This window comes from Balaenoptera acutorostrata, chromosome 1 (genome assembly GCF_949987535.1).
Source record: "Balaenoptera acutorostrata chromosome 1, mBalAcu1.1, whole genome shotgun sequence".
Classification (NCBI taxonomy): Eukaryota; Metazoa; Chordata; class Mammalia; order Artiodactyla; family Balaenopteridae; genus Balaenoptera; species Balaenoptera acutorostrata.
In genome coordinates, this window is record NC_080064.1 from 29,310,409 (window position 1) to 29,331,400 (window position 20,992).

General features: G+C 35.6%; 1 protein-coding gene across 3 annotated transcripts in view; it reads left to right on the forward strand.

Moving 5' to 3' along the window:
• The window catches only part of AGO3 (argonaute RISC catalytic component 3), a 129,435-nt gene extending 108,560 nt beyond the window's left edge, over positions 1-20,875 (forward strand). For all 3 annotated transcript variants that reach the window (XM_007182514.3, XM_057545717.1, XM_057545721.1), the window contains 2 exons: positions 6,672-6,871; positions 7,444-20,875. In XM_007182514.3, coding sequence (XP_007182576.1) covers positions 6,672-6,871; positions 7,444-7,552 — 309 coding nt within the window. In that variant the 3' untranslated portion in view covers positions 7,553-20,875. The remainder of the gene's footprint in view (positions 1-6,671; positions 6,872-7,443) is intronic.
• Positions 20,876-20,992: the final 117 nt, after the last annotated feature.

A 20,992-nucleotide genomic window follows, 5' to 3' on the forward strand; every position in this document is an offset into this window, starting at 1 on the left:
TGGTGGTTGGGACTAGAATGGTGATGGGCGAGAACTGAATGAATTGTAAATAGTTAGGACTTTAGCCCTGTGTCTTCTCTGCGCCTGAAATGCTGTTTCCCCTGACCTTACAAGCCCTCCTTATCATACAGAGCTCACTTCCATGTCTCTTCCTCAGGGAGACAGGCCTTCTCTAACCACAGAATCTGATGTAGCCACAGACATAGTCAGTCTTCCATGCTACCCTGCATTTTAATTCTCTTCATAGCCCAGTTTCTGATGGTTTTATTTATGTGCTATCTGTCTCATCACTGGAATGTGTGTCTTATTCACTACTGTGTGCCCAGAACCTCATACAGGACATGGCATATAGTGAGTGTTCAGTAAATACTGAATGTGTGCATGTACAATATATTATACATGCATTATAAACATACAAATTTGGGGGAGGTAGGATTTGGTAGTAATTTGAACTTTATCCCCAAAATCTTGCACAGTGTCTGAAAAATGATAAATATGTGCTAACGTACGAGCTAATCTGTCTCTTTTCTCCTTTGCCACTGCCATTTTCATACTTCATACATTCATCATCTCATACCAGCACTAGTGCAGCAGCCTCCTAATTGCTCCCCTTGCTTTTAGTCTCCTCCTGTTTTCTTTTTTTTCTTTTTTTTTTTCCATGGGGGTGGTGGTGGTGGTGTTTATTTAAAGTAAAAACAATAACAGTTCACCCATTTCTCCCACCCCTGCCTCTGGCAACCACGAATCTGTTCTCTGTATCTTTGACCATGCTTTTTAAATTATTTTTCATTCATTCATTTTGATTCCAGATATATGGCATTTGTCTTTCTCTGTCTGACTTATTTTACTTAGCATAATGTCCATATATATATATCACAATTTCTTTATCTGTTCATCCATCGATGGACACTTAGGTTGTTTCCGTATCTTAGCTATTGCAAATATTGCTGCAATGAACATAGTGGTGCATACTTTTTGAATTAGTGTTTTTGTTTTTTTCAGATAAATACCCATAAGTGGAACTGCTAGATCATATGGTTATTTCTGTTTTTAATTTTTTGAGGAACCTCCATACTGTTTTCCACAGTGGCTGCACCAATTTACATTCTCACCAACAGCGTAGGAGGGTTCAAAAGGGAACTCTTATGCATTGTTGGTGGGAAAGTAAACTGGTGCAGCCACTATGGAAAACAGTATGGAGGTCCCTCAAAAAACTAGAGTTGCCAAGACTTCCCTGGTGGCACAGTGGTTAAGAATCCGCCTGCCAATGCAGGGGACATGGGTTCTAGCCCTGGTCCGGGAGATCCCACATGCCGCGGAGCAACTAAGCCTGTGCACCACAACTACCGAGCCTGCATTCTACAGCCTGCGAGCCACAACTACTGAGCCCACGTGCCACAACTACTGAAGCCCACACGCCTAGAGCCCACGCTCCGCAGCAAGAGATACCACCGCAATGAGAAGCCCGCATACCGCAACAAAGAGTAGCCCCTGCTCACCGCAACTAGAGAAAGCCCACATGCAGCAACGAAGACCCAACGCAGCCATAATTAATTAGTTCATTAATTAATTAATTTTAAAAAATAATAATGAATATAAACTTGCCATATGATCCTGCAGTCCCACTCTTGGGCATATACCCAGAGAAAACTATAAATAAAAGAGATACATGCGGGGGGCTTCCCTGGTGGTACAGTGGTTAAGAATCCACGTGCCAATGCAGGGGACACGGATTCGAGCCCTGGTCTGGGAAGATCCCACATGCCGCAGAGCAACTAGGCCCGTGTGCCACAACTACTGAGCCTGCACTCTATAGAGCCTGCGAGCCACAACTACTGAAGCCCACATGCCTAGAGCCCCTGCTCCACAACAAGAGAAGCCACCACGAGAAGCACGCGCACCGCAACAAAGAGTAGCCCCTGCTCACTGCAACTAAAGAAAGCCCACACGCAGCAACAAAGACCCAAAGCAGCCAAAGATAGACAGACAGACAGACAGATAGATAGATAGATAGATAAATTTTTTTAAAAGAAGGAAAGGAAGTGAGGGAATTTAGTAAAAAAAAGGTACATGAGGGACTTCCCTGGTGGTCCAGTGGTAAAGCATCCACTTTCCAATGCAGGGGACATGAGTTTGATCCCTGGTTGGGGAACTAAGATCCCACATGCCACAAGGCAACTAAGCCCGCACACCACAACTGTTGAGCTCTCACACCTCAATGAGAGAGCCTGCATGCCACAAACTACAGAGCCCATGCACTCTGGAGCCTGTGTGCCACAACTAGAGAAAGAAAAACCAGCATACCACAACTAGAGAGAAGCCTGTGTGCCACAACTAGAGAGAGAAAACCCGCGTGCTGCAACAAAAGATCCCGCATGCTGCAACTAAGACCCGACACAGCCAAAAAAATAGAGAAAATAAATAAATTAAATAAATAAATATTTTTTTTAAAAAAAGAAGATACATGCACTCAAGTGTTCATTGCAGCACTATTTACAATAGCCAGGACATGGATACAACCTAAATGTCCATCAACAGATGAATGGATAAAGAAGATGTGGTATATATATTACAATGGAATACTACTCAGCCATAAAAAAGAATGAAATAATGTTATTTGCAGCAACATGGATGGACCTAGAGATTATCCTACTAAGTGAAGTAAGTCAGAAAGAGAAAGACAAATACCATATGGTATCACTTAATGTGGAATCTAAAATGTGACACAAATGAACTTATCTACAAAACAGGAATAGACTCACAGACATAGAGAACAGACTTGTGGTTGCTGGGGGTGGCGGGGGTGATGGATTGGGAGTTTGGGACTAGTAGATGCAAACTATTATATATAGAATGGATAAACAACAAGGCCCTACTGTATAGCACAGGGAACTATATTCAGTATCCTGTGATAAACCATAATGGAAAATAATATAAAAAAGAATGTATATATATATGTATAAATGAATCACTTTGCTGTACACCAGAAACTAACACAACATTGTAAATCAACTATACTTCAATACAATAAATTTTTTTTAAAAAAAGTTCCCAGGGAATTCCCTGGCAGTCCAGTGGTTAGGACTTCCACGCTTCCACTGCAGGGGGCACGAATTCAATCCCTGGAATTAAGATCCCGCATGCCCCACCATGTGCCCCCCAAAAAAAAGAGTTCCCTTTTCTGTCATCACCAACACTTGTCATTTCTAATCTTTCGGATAATAGCCATTCCAACAGGTATGAGGTGATATCACATTGTGATTTTGATGTGCATTTCCCTGATGATTAATGATGTTAACCTTTTTTTCATGTGCCTGTTGACCATCTGTATGTCTTCTTTGGAAAAATGTCTATTCAGATCTGCCCGTTTTTCAACTGGATTTTTTTCTTTTGCTATGAATTGTATGAGTTCTTTATGTATTTTGGATATTAACCCCTTATCAGATACATGATTTGCAAATATCTTCTCCCATTTAGTAGGTTGCCTTTTTGTTTTGCTGATGGCTTCCTTTGCTGTGCAGAAGCTTTTTAATTTGGTGTAGTCCTACTTGTTTATTTTTGGTTTTGTTGCTTTTGCTTTTGGTGTCAGATCAGAAAAAATCATCACCAAGACCTATGTCAAGGAGCTTATTGCTTATGTTTTCTTCCAGGAGTTTTATGGTTTCAGGTCTTACATTTAAGTCTTTAAACCATTTTGAGTTAATTTTAGTGTATAGTGTATGGTATAAGATAAGTGCTCCATTTTCATTCTTTGCATGTGGCTGTCCAGTTTTCCCAACCCCATTTATTGAAGAGACTGTCCTCTCCCCATTGTAAGTTCTTGCCTCCTTTGTCATAAATTAATTGATCATATATGCATGGTTTATTTCTGGGCTCTATTCTGATCCACTGATCTATCTATGTGCCTGTTTTTACCATACTGTTTAATTAGTATAGCTTTATAATATACAGTCCCCAACATATGATAGTTTGACTATTTTTTGACTTTACAGTGGTGCAAAAGTGATATGCATTCAGTAGAAACTGTACTTCAAATTTTGAATTTTGATCTTTTCCCCAGCTAGTGATATAAAGTACAATACTCTCATGATGCTGGGCAGCAGCAGCAAGCCACAACTGCCAATCAGTCACACGATCACAAGGGTAAAAAACTGATATACTTACAACCACTCTGTATCCATATAGCCATTCTGTTTTTCACTTTCAGTACAGTATTCAATAAATTACATGAGGTATTTAACACTTTATTGTAAAATAAGCTTTGTGTTAGATGATTTTGCCCAACTATTGGCTAACATAAGTGTTCTGAACACGTTTGAGTTAGGCTAGGCTAAGCTATGAGGTTTGGTAGGTTAGGTATATTAAATGCATTTTGACTTAGGATATCTTCAACTTAAAATGGGTTTATTGGAACATAACCCCATCGTAAGTCAAGGAAGATCTGTATATTTTATTTCTTTTTCTTGGCTAATTTCACTGGCTAGGACTTTCAATAACTACGTTAAATAAAAGTGGTGAGAGTGGGCATCTTTGTCTTGTTCCTGATCTTAGAGTATGATTGAGTATGATGTTAGCTGTGGGCTTGTCATATATGGCCTTTATTATGTTGAAGTACGTTCCCTCTATACCCGCATTGTTGACAGTCTTTATTATAAATACTCAAATGCTTTTTCTGCCTCTATTGAGATGATCATACGATTTTTATCCTTCATTTTGTTAATGTGGTGTATCACATTGATTTATTTGCAGATGTTGACCCATCCTCACATCCTAGAATAAATCCCCTTTAATCATGGTGTATGATCCTTTTAATGTATTGTTGAATTTGGCTTGCTAATATTTTGTCGAGGATTTTTGTATCTATGTTCATTAGGGATATCAGCCTGTAATTCTTTTCTTGAGGCATCCTTGTCTGGTTTTGGTATCACGGTAATGCTAGCCTTGTAAAATGAGTTTGGAAGAGTTCCCTCCTCTTCTATTTTTTGGAAGTTTGAGAAGGATTGGTATTAATTCTTCTTTGAATGTTTGGTAAAATTCACCAGTAAAGCTGTCTGGTCCTGGACTTTTATTTGTTGGGAGGCTTTTTTTTTTTTTTTTTTTTTTTAAACATCTTTATTGAAGTATAATTGCCTTACAATAGTGTGTTAGCTTCTGCTTTATAACAAAGTGAATCAGTTATACATATACAATATGTTCCCATTTCTCTTCCCTCTTGCATCTCCCTCCCTCCCACCCTCCCCATCCCACCCCTCTAGGTGGTCACAAAGCACCGAGCTGATCTCCCTGTGAGTTGGGAGGCTTTTGATTACTGATTCAATCACTAGTAATAGGTCTGTTCAGATTTTCTGTTTTCTGCTTCATCATGATTCTGTTTCTAACCCATCCTCCATATTACTGCTGATGTTACTTTTATAAAACCCCCAATCTTATCACACCCAAAACCTCTCCTGTTAAAAAAAAGCTGTGCAGTGCTTTCCCTGCTGCCTACAGGTAAAAGTCCAAATTCCTAAACATGTCATTCAGTCTGATTCCAAACGTTCATTTCAATTTCATCTTTTTCCCCTCGTGCCCCATATTCTGTTGATCCTAGTCTATTAGCTATTCCCCAAATATGCCATGAAATTTTATGCCCCCGTGCTTTTGTTAAGGCTGTTCATTCTCTCCAGTGTCTCCTCACCCTGCCCATCCCATAATGGCCAAATCTCACTCATTCCCCTCTTGGTGAAGAACCCCCAGGGCTCACCCTCACAATTACTTCCTTTGGTATTCTCATATAGGACTAAGTACCAGTAGTACTATAGCCATTTATTAGTTGTTTTATAATTACAGATGCTCTATTTCCTCTACTCCTCTACTGAATTATGTTTCCATTGTTTTGGCATTGTTTACTTTGTTTTTCTTTGAATTCACAGTCCCTAGCATAGTGACTAATACATAGGAGCTCAACTAATGTTCTTGGTTTTTTATTATGGTAAAAAACACATAACATACAATGTACCATTTTAACCATTTTTAAATATACAGTTCTGTGACATTAAGTAATTCACATTATTCTGCAGTCATACCACCTTCTATCTATGGAACTTTTTCATCTTCCCGGATACTCTGTACTCATTAAACACTAACTCCCCATTCCCACATCCCCCCAACCCATGGTGATCACCATTCTACTTTCTGTCTCTATGAACTCAGCTACTTCAGGTACCTCATATAAGTGAATTGTACAATATTTGTCCTTTTGTGACTGGTTTATTTCACTTAGCGTAACATCATCAAGGTTCATCCATGTTGTAGTACGTGGCAGATTTTTCTTCCTTTTTAAGACTGAATAGTATTCCGTTTTATATATATATATAAAATGTGTATACACATACATACACACACACACCACCTTTTATTATACATTCATCCATCAGTGGATACTTGGATTGTGTCCACCTTCTGGCTATTGTGAATAATGCTGCTTTGAACCCAGGTGTGCAAATATCTGTTCGAGTCCCTGTTTTTAGTTCTTTGGGATATATACCCAGAATCAATTAAATGTTTTTTTAATTGATGATTAAATTAGGATGTATTTTGCTAATGTACAAAGCTTGTTTTTTCACTTAGTCTGTGGTGAATATTTATTTAAAAGTTTAGAAATCAGCAGAATATTCCATTGCCTTCTATAGGGTACCAGCCGTCCTTCACACTATCATGTTTTATGGGATGATAACTGCTTTACTGCAGATGAACTTCAACTGCTAACTTACCAGCTCTGCCACACTTATGTGCGCTGTACACGATCTGTTTCTATACCTGCACCAGCGTATTATGCTCACCTGGTAGCATTTAGAGCCAGATATCATCTTGTGGACAAAGAACATGACAGGTAATATAAAAACATAACAAATACAGATTCTCACCCAAATCCAAGTATGCTCTGTGTTAGGATTTTCGTGGGAAATTTCTTTAAGTGTTTACATGTAAGTATGTGCCTCTCTCTTTGCTATAAAGTACTGCCATTTAGAATTAAATTTCCACAGGCTGTTAGAAGAGTCAGTGATCCAAATGAAAAGCTATGATAGAACTGACTGCCCAAGATGAGGGTTCCTATTAAAATGTGCAGTCTGGGCTTATTAGCAATAGTGTGATGTCGTGATTTTGTTGCTTTACCAGATTAATTCAGGGGAGAGATTATTGGTAATAAAAGTGATATATACAGACAAAATTATAGGATGTCTTGGATTTACTTCTAAATAGTCCTGGAGAGGTGAGAGATGTAAAACAGAATTGGCCTTGAGTTAATAATTATTGAAACTGGATGATGGACATGCAGGAGTTCATTATACTGGCCTCTATTTTTTTTTTTAATTTTTAAAAAATTTTCTACAAATAATATTTTTCAGAATTATTACATCAGAATAGGGTTTGGTTTTGTGTTCACTGCCACTTTTCTTACAGTGCTGAAGGAAGTCACGTTTCAGGACAGAGCAATGGACGAGATCCACAAGCTCTTGCCAAGGCTGTACAGATTCACCAAGATACCTTACGCACAATGTACTTTGCTTAAAAAGTCTAAGAATATTCTCTGAGAGGAAGAACTGGAAGATGAATCAACGTACAACTTATGTTTCCAGTGGAGTCAGCTGAGTGGGGATGCCTCCAGCCATACAGAAACCAACACTGTGTGGGGGCCAGGGCCTGATCTTCATGTTGATACAAGGAAGATTGTTCACTTCATCAAGGAACACAGCACCATTATGCAATATGAAACCAGCCAACTGCTTTTTTGTGCGGTCTCCTGTAGGAAGTATCGCGATCGTTTTGTTTTCACTTTCTTGTAGTCTAACCCTTTTAATGCCTTTACCTCAAGTTGCTTGGCAGCACAACTCTTTGCAAAAAAAAAAAGTAAAGAAAAAGTAAATGATGGTTTTTTAAAAAACACACCTATATGAATAATCAAAGTGATTGTTCACAATTATGTGTGCAAAAAATGTGCATTCATGTATTCTTGTAAAAGTTATCTGTATATTTTACTTATATACATGCATACTACATATGCATATATATCTGGATCTACACTGATAGTAGATATATATGTATCTCTGTATATATTTTATAGTTCATTCCATTGGGGAACTTTCTTTCCCTTTTATTATCCTCCCACCACCACTATGATTTCTCTCTCTACCTCCCTTGCCTTCATCACCTACATTTTATTTTCCCTGATGCTACCAGTAACATTCAAATGTTCATGTATCTGGTTCATTTGAATATGAAGCATGGCAAACTAGATTTTTATTTTGCACGCCCTACTCCTGTCTTGTCTCATACATAATTCTGAGTCCTCAACTCTTGGTATTGCTTTCTTAAGAAACTATATATATATATATGTATATATATATACACACACACACATATATATATAAAATACGTTTTTGTGAGAGTGAATGTCTGCCCCCTCCTGCTCTCAACTTACATTTGCCATTTGTGCAATGTGTACATAAGCAGTAGCAACCTAAGCTATTCTTTTTCTTTAGTGAGTTTGTTAAAGCTGCTATAAATATATAAAAAAAAAAACACACAACTTTGTCAGAAGTTGTAACTCTCTTTCTCTATTAGTGATATGTATTCTAAAGTCTTCTGTTTCTATGTGTTATACATGGAAATCCCTTAAAACTTTTATAAAGGGTAAATATTTTAAATGATTGGAACTGTGTAGGGTTGAGGCCTCTGAAATTGGGTGGAGAGAAGGGATTGTGGAGGGTTTTTTGGTTTTTTTTTTACTAGTTTATTTGCTGCCTCTCATACCTTAATGTGATTTTCATATATATATATTTTTATATATATGTGTGTTGTATATATATAAACATATATGTATGTGTTTTGAAGTATAGCTTCCTTTTCTTTTATATTTATTAGAATAGTGCTTTAATAATTATAGAATCATGCTGGCAACATCTTTTATAGAAATATAATCATGTTTATTTTAAGAACTGACAACTTGTTTTTGCTCTCTTTTAGTGCAATAAGCAGTTTTAAAAGAAAGCTGTGTCTGTTTCACATCTTTACCACAGAGAGTGGGAGAAACAGGCACCTCCATAATTTTAAAAGGGCAAAGTATATAGCCTTAATTTCAGAAGGAAAGTTTTGTAATTTTCAAGTTTAAAGCATGTCTTATAAAAATCATAATGAAAATGAAGGAAGTTAAATTTCCTAAATGAGTGTTAACCTTGAATATTAGAAATAAAGTTGAAGAACTTTAAGTAATGACAGTGACTAGCTTAAGATTTAGAAGATATTTAAATTCTTTGAAAATAGATCATGTTTACTGAAGAATCATACTGGTAAGGTGCCCATTTTCATTTACTAAAATGAGTCAGGAAAATATAAAATGATACTTTAAAAACTTTTTTTGCTAATTCATCACCAGTGTAACTTTCCTTTTAAAATTAGGGTGATGGTGACAAAGGAAGTTAGGACTTTGAGCATTTGAAATGAGTTAAATCACTGAAATGTTGAAAAAAGCTTTGCAAAACTTTTGTTTTATTGACTTCACTTTAAGATATTAAAAAATACTATAAAGCTGTCAAAACCGAGTTTATCAGTAACCTTGGATTCAGGGGAGCTTTGCACTTTGTAACTCATGAAAATTGCATTTTAATTTTTTTTTTTTTTTGCACTGGTTCAGAGTATAGATATTACAGATTGTTTCCAGTGGGCATTGTTGTTAACCTTTCAGAATTCCATCTGCACATGAAAACAAATGGATTAGCTCTGTAGTTTCTCTCTTACTTATAATCCACACTTATTGCCAATTTACTGTATTTTGAGCCTAAAATCTGAGCCCATATCCTCCAACAGGTATGAAATCTTTTGTCCCTCTGCCAGAAAACTAAGAAAGTACTGTATTTTGTATGTTTATTATATTGAAGTGTCTGAAATGCAATTTACAACACTGTTTTAAAGCTCTTTACATAAGGTAATGTTTGTGTAGTGTATACATTTTTCTCCCAACCCTCCCCCCTCCTCCAAAAAATTTCTATAAAGAGTGTATTTTTTTTACATTGAAATTTCACTGAATATAGTCAAGAACATAGGCAAGAGAAGAAAATTGTATATCCTAGGTGGTAAAAACCTGATGGCGTATGTTTGCTCAGTATGAGTAAAACATCTTCCTTTATCAGTGGGAGCTGTACAGATTGATGTGGAAAACTTTAGGGCCCAGGGAAGAACTGTAGATAACCTTTCCCTATTTACCTGCTTTACCTAATTTTCAGTCAGTTAATCTCACATGTGCTAAAGGAAAGCCCATAATTTAAATCTATTTAGAAGGACTTTTACAGAGGAAAAAAAAATTTTTTTTAATATAAAGCTTTACCTTTGAAGTGAGTTCTTTTTAGGGTGCTCTTAGAGTTTCAACATTGCTAGTTTAAAGTTGGTTAACTTGAAAGAATATGTATAGTATATTCTATTTTGCTTACTAACAAATTGGTATATCAAACTTAATTATAAGAAGCTTTGTGCTTAGAACTTTAAGGTAAATACTAAGTGGCAAATATTTTTTGAAATTTGTTTCATTATTATACTTCTGGTGGAGAATTGCTGATCTTTTTTATTTAAAAAAAAAAAAAAAGGTTGTTTTGAGTTTAATGGTCATGAAACTCAACAGTGACCTTTCTGTTCCTGCCCTTGCTCACTAACTATACAATGAATGCTGAATTTATGTCTGCTGTTTTCTGTGATATAAGAGTGACTTTAAAATGTCAGTCCCAGCAACTGGTATAATAGATTTTCATGTGAAGCAGAATTGGGAGTTTAATGTATATTCTGGATGGCAAATGTGTAAAGTGCTGATACATGTTTTATATTACAGTATCAAGTTACTGGCATTGAGGACCATGCATTTATAATACCGTAGCTGCTATATTTATTTAATGAAGTAGAGTCTGACAGTTACTGCACTTAACAGTAAGGAAATGAGCAGGATTCAAGGCTAGTGTTAGACTTTTTTTTTTTTTTTCCTAAATAAGATTTAAGAACATGAAATATCAAGGTAACAAAGGGTGCTGCCAATTTAGTTTCAATTTAATATCAGGATACTCTTTCTTTGTTTTAGAAATGTGGATTTTTACTTTAGCAGTTTTGGAAAAGGGTACCTCAGCCTCCTCAGTACTGGTTTTTAGCATATTTTCACAGGAGTACAGGTGCCCTTTATTTTTTTCTTAATATTTACCTTTTAACAAGTTTCTCAGAAAAAGTATTCTTCTGTGGAAATCTTCCTGTTTGTAACCTATTAATTTATTTATCTTCCTACAAGAGAGTCTAGGTGGGATTCTAGTAGGAATGTACTGGGTGTTTTAGAAGGCACTTGATAAAGATTCATCTCTACTTTCTAGCATGGAGACTTATAGCCCTCTAAACACCTATACTGGTTTTCCAAACTAGGTTCTCTGATGACCCACCACTGCCTAAAGTTTACTTATATATTCTCTAATGGATTTTAGTATGACAGACCTCATGACAGGCTTAGTCATGACAGACTTAAAGTATGACTAAGGAGATAGAAGCTGAGTTGCCATTCAGTAGAAACGGCTGGCTGAGGATCTCAATGTTTAAGGAAAAGGTGAACACTCAGAGTGCCAGTAATCAGTCTGAAGGATCTATTATTGATGGATTATAGACCAGGAATTAGAGACTCCTATTCAAGGAATTTGGTGGGTGTTTGATTCAGAGGCCAACATGAATTTGCCATGGGTGTTGATTTTTATGAAATCTGTGAAGCTAGCCACTTGGATTCAGCTAGAATATTTTGTAGTCTTGCTATTAAAACTTGATAGTGATGTTTTGCCAAGAAGCTTAACTGACAGCTCGGCATAAATTTTATTCAGTATCATTAAACCTGGGTTAAATATTTATTTAACTCATCCTCTTAGATGTTCTCCTATTGAATACTTTTTAAAGACAAGTTGCCCCTAACAGTAACTTGCTACTTAAATTATCTTTTATGAGTTATCAGTCAAGCTGCAAAAAGACACCATTGAACTGGCATCTTTATTTTGGCTTTTTTAATCCTTTTCATTCTTTTTGAGAATTCATGGATGTCTTAAAGCTTCAGTAATAATACCTGGGAGACTTTATATCAAGTGAGGCCTTTGTGAGTGGCAGTATAACCCTGACTCTAAAGTCTGTCTTTATTTTCCTTTTTCCCTCTCATTTGATCATATAAAGCACTTTGTGATTCTACAGGAGTCAAAAAACAAGCCAGGAATAATGTGTAAAATCAGTACATAGATGTGAAAGTCAGAATTTTCTCCAAAAAATCTTTTTAAAAAAATTTCCTGCTTATACTAAGAACATTTTTGATCAGTTGCAATATTGGAAATGATGCTGTGATTAGTGAAACCTAAGCTGACTCCCAGGAAGAAAAATACAATCTCTCTCTCTCTCTCTCTCTCTCTCTCTCTCTCTCTCTCTCTCTGTATATATATATAGAGAGAGAGAGAGAGAGAGCCTCAAAGGGAAAAATATTTTTAACTTTTTCCTACTTTTAAAAGTGGTACATTTCAGTTTATAATTTTCCATGTTGGTCAAAATCATTTCTTTTAACTAAGATATAATGGTCAAGGCTTGTGCTAATATTATCTACTGCTAGTTCAATTTTATTTTTCCTTACCCATCAAAGATAGTGCTCTATATTTTTACATCGTTGTAAGAATCTTTTGCTCTTAAAGTATGGAAGTTAAAGATTTTAATTTGAATTAAAGATAGAAGTTTAATAAATTTCATATGGAGGGTTGAGATTTACCAATGAGAAGCCCTATTGAAATATTAGGTAGCCAACAGTGTGACAAAATTAAGATGCTATCAAATCATCTATCTGGCCACTGGCCTCCCTTCCTTTTTGAAATCAATGTCTTAGGTAACCAGACTCTAATGTTGTGTCTATGTTAGCGTGTCAGTAAAGCAGAGATGTTCTTCAGGGTAGACACTGAATTAAATTTTTAAATCATTTTTTAAAGCAAGGCGGTTCTTAGAAAGTGCCTTTTCAGAAGATGGTGCTGTAGATTTTTATTTTTCAAATAGCATGAGGCTAAAAATTTGAAAGATAAATTATTTTAGAATTCCAAGGGTATGACCGTTTCATATAAATAATGTTATTTGTTGTTCTGAATCTGGTCCAAGGGAACCAAGTAAAGCTTTTATTCAGTAAAGTATCTAAGTAAATGCTCACCAAATATATTTTGTAAGTTTAAAAACACAGTTTTTAACAGAATTAACCCTTTCAGTTCTCAGCTGTGTTGCAGGTAATCTATAAGGCACATAAAACAGCAAGTTTGCTTAACTTTTTAACAAGAGTATGGATATAGTAGTTAAGTGCCCGATGGCAAAGGTAACTTGCCAGAAATTATGTCATAGGCTACCTTCCCCCCCCCCAGCATATTGACCCTTTTGTAAATATCTACTGGCAGCCTTTTCTAATTAATCTTTATTAAAGAAGACTGCTTATAAAGATGGAGCCAAGTCATCATGGAAATCAGTGTAAGAGGAGAAGTAAAATGATTATTTCTCTATCTTTAGGGAAATTTTTTCTTTTTCAGGCAGCAAGAAATATTCTAAATGTTTCCCTCTTTTTTCTAGCATAGGTGAAAAATGATGACAATGCATCTATATGATCAATTAATTAGAAATAGAACAGGTAAAATTGGGCTTTGGAGGAAATAAGAGGGAGGATAATAGCAGGACTATTCATACTGGTTGGAAATTTAGTAATCTACCAGAAAGCAATTTTCCCTTGAACTAGGAAGTAGTAAACAGCAGTAAATGATCACCTAACCGGTTCTTGCTTGTGAATTTGGTGAGCACTCTCCCAGAAAAGAATAGACTTAAAAACACACAAAAAAACACCACACCTCAGTAACCTTGTATGCTGCATTATGTAATAATGATAGTAAAAATATATTGATTGTTTGGAGTGTACTATATCTGTCTGCAAATATACATGCACATTAAACTTTTTCATTTTTTATAATGTCATAATAGCAATTACGAGTTTATTTTTTTAATATTAATTTTTCTATTGTGATGTTTATATTTATTGGCAATTTGTGCGCAACTTTTATATTTTGCTTAGATATTGGTTTTAAGGTATTTTATTTTTATAGATATCTCTAGCTTTTCCTCTTTCTTTGTAATATTGGCAAAGATTAAGATGGAATGTTAATATGCCAACCAAACTACTAATTCCATAAAGTCTAGAGTTTGGATTTTTACCAATAAACCATTAACACTATTTTCTAACTTAGAATACTTAATGTTGTTTATATAGTGGGCATTAAAGACAGTCTTTAGACAGATTTCTAAACGCGGAGGGGAGGTGGGGCTTTTCTTTAGATTTCTTTCCCTTAAGTAGAAAACTAATACTAATGGATTGGATTTATTTTACCTGATCTGCAGTTTTGGGGCAACTTGATTGTTACACTTCTTATTTCTAACTTCAGCTACATTGAAACTGCTTTAAATGGATGCATCATCCAGCCTTAGGATTGTGATACCATTCTCATAGGCCTGGAAAACAAATAGCAAATGATCCAGAAGTCAGTGATAATTGACTTTGAAATGGGGTGCTCCAGCCCCCACCATGATTATGTTATGTGGAAGATTTGCTACCCTAATCTTTTCCCTACCATACCTTTAAAGTTGATTGAACCCTACCATACTTTTAAAGTTGTTTCTTCTTCATCAGTGAAGAAACAGAGTTTAAGTGGCTAGGTAGAATCAGAGATAAAGACTAATATAGTATTTCAGCTACTTAAAAATTTAAGTAATAATTATGAATGTGAATTAATTGGAAGACAGTTAAAAGTATGATTATAGAAAATTAATTTCAAGCATATATGGTTACTCCAGTTTCCTAGTGAATAGATCAAGATTATTTGTATTGACATTAACTTTTTATAAAACTGCATGAAAAAAGTGAATTCTGTTAAACAGGTAAAATATTTCCATTGTGTTTTTACATGGTGAATTTGCTTGGTAAGCCATTTTTTTCTGTACGAGATTAAAAGATAAACTTTATCCCTCCTCTGAGCTTTAAATTCTAAATTATCAGGGTTTAATGTATGACATTTTGCCATACTACATTCTTTCACTGAGAGGGGTAAATGAGAAAGTTTCAAGTAACTATAATTGGAAAAGTATTATTTTTATGTTATGTGAAATTTAACAATTTAAAATGAATCAGCATGTGATTTCGTATAGACATTAGCCATATCACTTTTTCCTCACGTTTTTGCCAGTTTCAGTAGGTTGATACACACACACACACACACACACACACACACACACACACACAGCTACTTCCTTACCCTTACATCAAGTATTAATTGAAGGTTGGTATTCTGATTATAGGAATTTGTTGATACTAAAAAACTAAATATGTTTCAATCAGTCAGATATTATTTCTATTGCAAATATATGCTCCCCTCTTAAGGATATTTATTGTAGTTATAATTTTAATAGTTTTATTCATTATGCTTCAACATTGTCCTAGATTGACAGGCATATAATTCTTGAAGATCAATATTTTTAAGGCAGCTTTGAGTAGAAATCATCCTTTATTTTCTTTTTTTCCTTCCAAAAGCTCATAGGAACCTGACACATAGAGCTTATTTTGCTCTTTTAACCGGTTGGCTCCATAAATCAGGGTACCTGGCATCAGTAACTGAATTACCGCGGTGAAGTACTTGGTGACTTGTTCAAGTTTACACTCATCTCTTAGAACTGTCATGAATAGGCTTATGTGAGTAGAAAACAGATGGGATTGTTGGTCATTAGAACTTTATTTTCTTTGCCTTTTGTTTTTGTTTTTGTTTTATTATTTCTAAAAATTGACTGCATGCACATCTGTAATTTTATGTTTAAAGTTTAAGAGGCCATGCCAGAAACTAGAGAGGGAGATTACCCTGGTATTTAATGCCTAAAACTTTCCATCTTTATTTACTTCATGGCTTTAGTTGGAAGAACAAACAAACAAATATCCTTTAGTTTGGCCCTTTATTTTTAGAACCAAAGAAGAAAAGACTCTTTCTACAAAAAATGTTTGCAGGTATGATAGGAGATCTTTGTGAAGAAATGGACTAGTGGGATTGTAAGAGTATGTAGTGAGGGGGGAAATGAGGAAAAGGAAAAGGTTTCTTTGCTGGAATCCTTGGAGAGAAACCTTACAATTGTTTGGTATTTGTCTGGTTCTCACAGTCACATTGTAAAAGAGGAACTGGTGTCATTTGAACCTAAGAAGAGAGTCTCTGTAACCTAAATTTATTTTATGTTGTTGTCCCAGATCTAAAGCTGCATCTGTTTTGATTAGAGAATTTGCTTCTGAATAAAGAAATGAAGTATTTATCCTTAAATAGAGCCATGGCATTACTATCAACATGGCTTCTCCAGCTTTTCCCTTTATATAGAAAACACAAAACAGGACCTTTCCAGACAAGGTAGTCTTTCCTGTAATGAAAATATTTTTTGATAACAGATTTGGGGGAAACACTGGTAGATTGTAATGAAGGGGGAATTTTGCCTAACATAGACGGTCCAACCAGGTTAATGGATACAGTTTGATCCCAGGAAGTTTAACAAGAGGAGCCTTTGGTAGCAGGTAAACCTTTGGTTTTGGTAGCAACAGATTTGGATCTCCAGTGGTAATTAACTGCAGATATCTCCCTGTTTCACAGAAAGGGAATGATCTCATAGTATTGATGATGATCCTGCAGATGTGCCTGTGCTCTTTCTCTAATTCAAAAATCAGGACTAGCAAGCACTAACCAAAATCTTCTAATACTTTGTCCTATAAGATTCTTTAAAAGTTTTCCAGGAGCTTTCTCATTTCTTAGCCCAGGGTACAATGCCTTTCTCCTCTTTAAAAAAGAAAAGAAAAAGTATTTAGAGGCAGTTTAGATAGAATTATACTATGAGTAAATGATAAGAGTCTTTAAAATACTTGGGAAAGGAGGCTCACATGCCGCAAGTTATAGCTTGATTGAGAGACTCTTTGAATACTGTTTTCATGTTTGGGTTCTAAAGTTTTTTCTTTGACCTACCATTCTTTGATTTACTTGAGTGCCATCATTCTATTTTGGGATGTAATCAGTATTTTATGCCATTTATGAATTGTGCAGTTTTTCCCTCTCCATACCCTACATACACACACTGTTAAAAATAAAAGCGGGAGGGCTAAAACAAAAAAAAGATAATGAGAATCATTAGAATGTAACTTTAGTTAATATAGATGGAAAGAAATCCTAACTTGGTTAAATGAGAATTAAGACTGAAAGTGTTAGTGCTGCAGGTATTATCTCTATCCATAGAGTTTTTTGCTAGCTATAGAGTGGTAATATGAACAGAATATGTATCTGAAATATGATGTTACAGCAAAGTGATAAAAGAAATTATTCTTGAAAGTAATATTTCAATCTTCTCTAACAGAGATGCCCATATTCTTAAGGAAAATTAATGTAGCTCCTGGTTTTAATGAATCAGACTCTGATTTAAACTTCAGAAGATTTGTAACTTTTATTCTGACACATCTTCTTAAATATGTAAAAATTACATTGAATGAATACTTAAGACTATTCTTTCCTCTTAATTTACATAATGATTTTTTCAGACCTTAGTTCTATAGATATTAATTTCTCTCTCACATATATGCCTCTTGGTGTGTGCAGAATTCCATATTAAAAGTTTTCTTAAACTCATTTCCTAGTCAAACCTGAGCTGTAAAGGAGAAGGCATAAATAGGTTTAAAATGCAGGAAATTTTAGAAGATCACAACTGGAAAAAGACTGTTGAGAACTCGTTGCCTTTGAGAGTAGAAAGGGCTCTAAAACTTGAACTGAGATTTGGAGTTTAGTCAGAGCTCTACCACTAATTTGCTCTGTGTCCTTAAGGCAATTTCCTTAATCTCTGTGTGCCTAGGTTCTTATAAACTGGTAGTGATAATACCTGCCCTCACCTCCCTCACAAAGTAGTTGTAAGAATAGGATAATGTTTGTGACAGTGCTTGAGTTCTCCAAAAGAAAAGCTATTCAGAAGTTAAAGATAAAAGAATATTGTTGTGTGGAGGGTTCATTTCCAGTTTGCCTCTATGAAAGTATCTTTAGTTACCCTAGATCATTTTATCAAACAAGTGTAAGAGAAACTGAGGCTTTATCATGGTATGGTGTTCACCTACAAACGTATTCTGTTCTGTTTCTCCCCTGCTAGATATTTATTGCACAGGCTGAATTTTTCTTTATAATAATCTTTGGGAAAAGTGTAACTTCAAAAACCAAACTCCTTTTAGTGGTGCTATGGCAGCTGTGATTGTATTTTGAGTTAGATTAATGTGGTGAAACCATCAGATAATCAGAAATTAACTTTGCCTTTTGCCTTCAGGCATTTTTGCTACAGATTGGCGTCAGAGGCTGTTGTACAACCAGATAGTTATCCCTTTGTTTCTTGCAGATTTCTGGTACCTTTTTTTGGAACCTTTTTCTGGAGTAAGGGGTTAGGTTTTAAGAAGGAAAGTGTGCTTATTTCACTTACCACTTTGCAGAGTTGACCGTTGGCTTTCCAATCACCACGTACCTGTAAAAATTAGAATATAGTAAAAGGGTTTTTTCTTCATTTAAATTCAGTTCTGAGCATCTGCAGGTGATATCAGGAAGCCTGTTGGTGTCTGACCCCGTCATCTTTATGGATTGTGGGCAGAACCTTACATTTCTACAGGCTTACCCACTTTCCTGAGGCGAAGGGGCTCTTGTTTCTAGGAAAAACCAAGGGCACATCACCACAGGTTGTGTAAGCGATTCCTTGTTGAAACAGACAAGTTTGGTTTGTGTTTTGTTTTGTTTTGTTAAGAAATTAAAGGATGCATTTTAGGTACACAGGGTATGAATGCATTCAACATTTATTTTTTTATCTCTATAGATGCTGATCTCCCCCTGTTGCAGGCAGTTTGGGCTTTTCCAGCTCATCACTAACATGGATGAGATCTATCTTAGTTTTATAGGATAATGAGAATGACAAGTACGGAAAAGTTGGGGAGATTCATGCTTGGAAAAATGAACAAAAAATCCACCTTGCTGGGTGAGATAGCTGAGAACATTGGATATATCAGGAATACTTTTAAACAATTTTTGCTGTCATGTGTAGCTTTAATATCTGTCTTCAGTTATGGGCCCCATGAAAGTATTACTGTATCTTGTGAATAAAGATCATTCTTGTGAACTAGTATATGGATGCATTCATAGGCTGTGGGAAGCAGTGGTGTGTGTGTGCGTGTAAATATTCTGTGTTTATAACACTGTGTATTACATAAGTTTATATAGAAAATGTGTTTCTTTAGTGTTTGGGGGACTAAAATTGTAATATAACCATTCCAGTGTAATCTGACCACTCACTCTAGAGAACATTTATATTACACACAAATACACACCCCTAAAGCGTTGCTAACTGCTCCCACTTGAGATAATTGCTGCTTTTTTTTTAATCCCGAAGTAGTGGACAGGAAATAGCACTCTTTTAAAAGGGGCTTTTCTGAAAAGTAAAATGTAAATATAGGACATGTGGGGAGGTGGGGCCTCCTGCAGATGTCCTGCAGATGGACAAATAGCCTTTTAAATTTTACTTTTTAACCATCTTAACCATGTGTGCCTATTTGTATTGCAGATGTGAAATATTTTGGGGAGTTAATATCAGTATGTTTAGAAACTGAATTATTACATAAAATCAGAGTAACCTCTTTCTCCATCCTCCTTTTCCACACTGACTATTCTTGCCAAATATACCAAGTTTCAGCATGGTAAAATGATGGACACTTAAACCTCCTTCCTCATCTTCCCTATCCTGTCTTACACCTGGTCTGGCCTTATATTTTTTTGTTGGCTTTTCATAAGTAAGAACAATTTACTGTAGTACTTTAGAGACTGCAGAATTTCAAAATGTTTATAAGCCTTCCTTTGTTAATGTTTGGTTACACGATACCATTAGTTAAAACAATGGAGTAAGTCTGAGTTTGTAATATGCTACAGGATAAAATCTTGAATGATATTAAACTTGACTGCCACATTTTATTAAGAGGAAATTGGATTATATGGTGGGTGGGAGCTAGTCTATGATATATATGTAATCACTGTATAATTAGAAACACCAAATGTTGAGTCCTATCACTGTGTACTTGGGGGCCAGGCTTTGGATATGGTTGTCATTTTAATTCCTTAAAGACTGTATGTCATTAAGATGAGCAGAAGGCAAATAAAGTTTTTAAACAAAAATACTTTTGGGGGGTATTTAAATTTTCTTTCCCCCAAAAAAATTTACTACAAAAAAACCTAGGGTTGAGATTGAGAAGCTTCAAGCCGCTTTTTAAGCAGTTCAGTCACTTACAATATTTTATGTTAAAGAAATTGTCATAACTCTTTCTGAGCCAAACTGTCACTAAAACGTCCTGTGACAGAACCACTCCTCTTTTTTCTGCCACTCTGTGTATTGGAAGTGTTCTTAGTTGTATTTGTTTTTAATCCTTGATTTTAAAATATTAATGGTTTTAGTGTTGCTTAGCTTCAGTTTGAAGTGTAACTTTCACTAATAACTGCAATAAAAAGAAAAGCTTTGCTCCAAACTTCGTTTTGTGGTCATCATTACAGCACTTCAGGCTTAGGTAAAGGGAGTTAGTGTGATAGAGCGGAAAGAATTTAGGCTTTAATCATCACGAAGTCCTGAATTCAAACCTGGATTGCGTGACAATAGACAAGTTCCTTGATGCTTCTAAATCTCAAGTTTCCTCCACTATAATGAGATAATAGTAGGGCTGTTGGGACATTAAATGAGTTAATAGATGGAGGGTACTTAATAGTGCTGGGCATGTAGGTGGAACTCAGGTTTTAAAGAGGTTCTGCTGTGCCGGCCCCCCACCAACCCAGAACTTCCCTGGTGGTCCAGTGGTTAAGAGTCCGCACTTGCACTGCAGGGG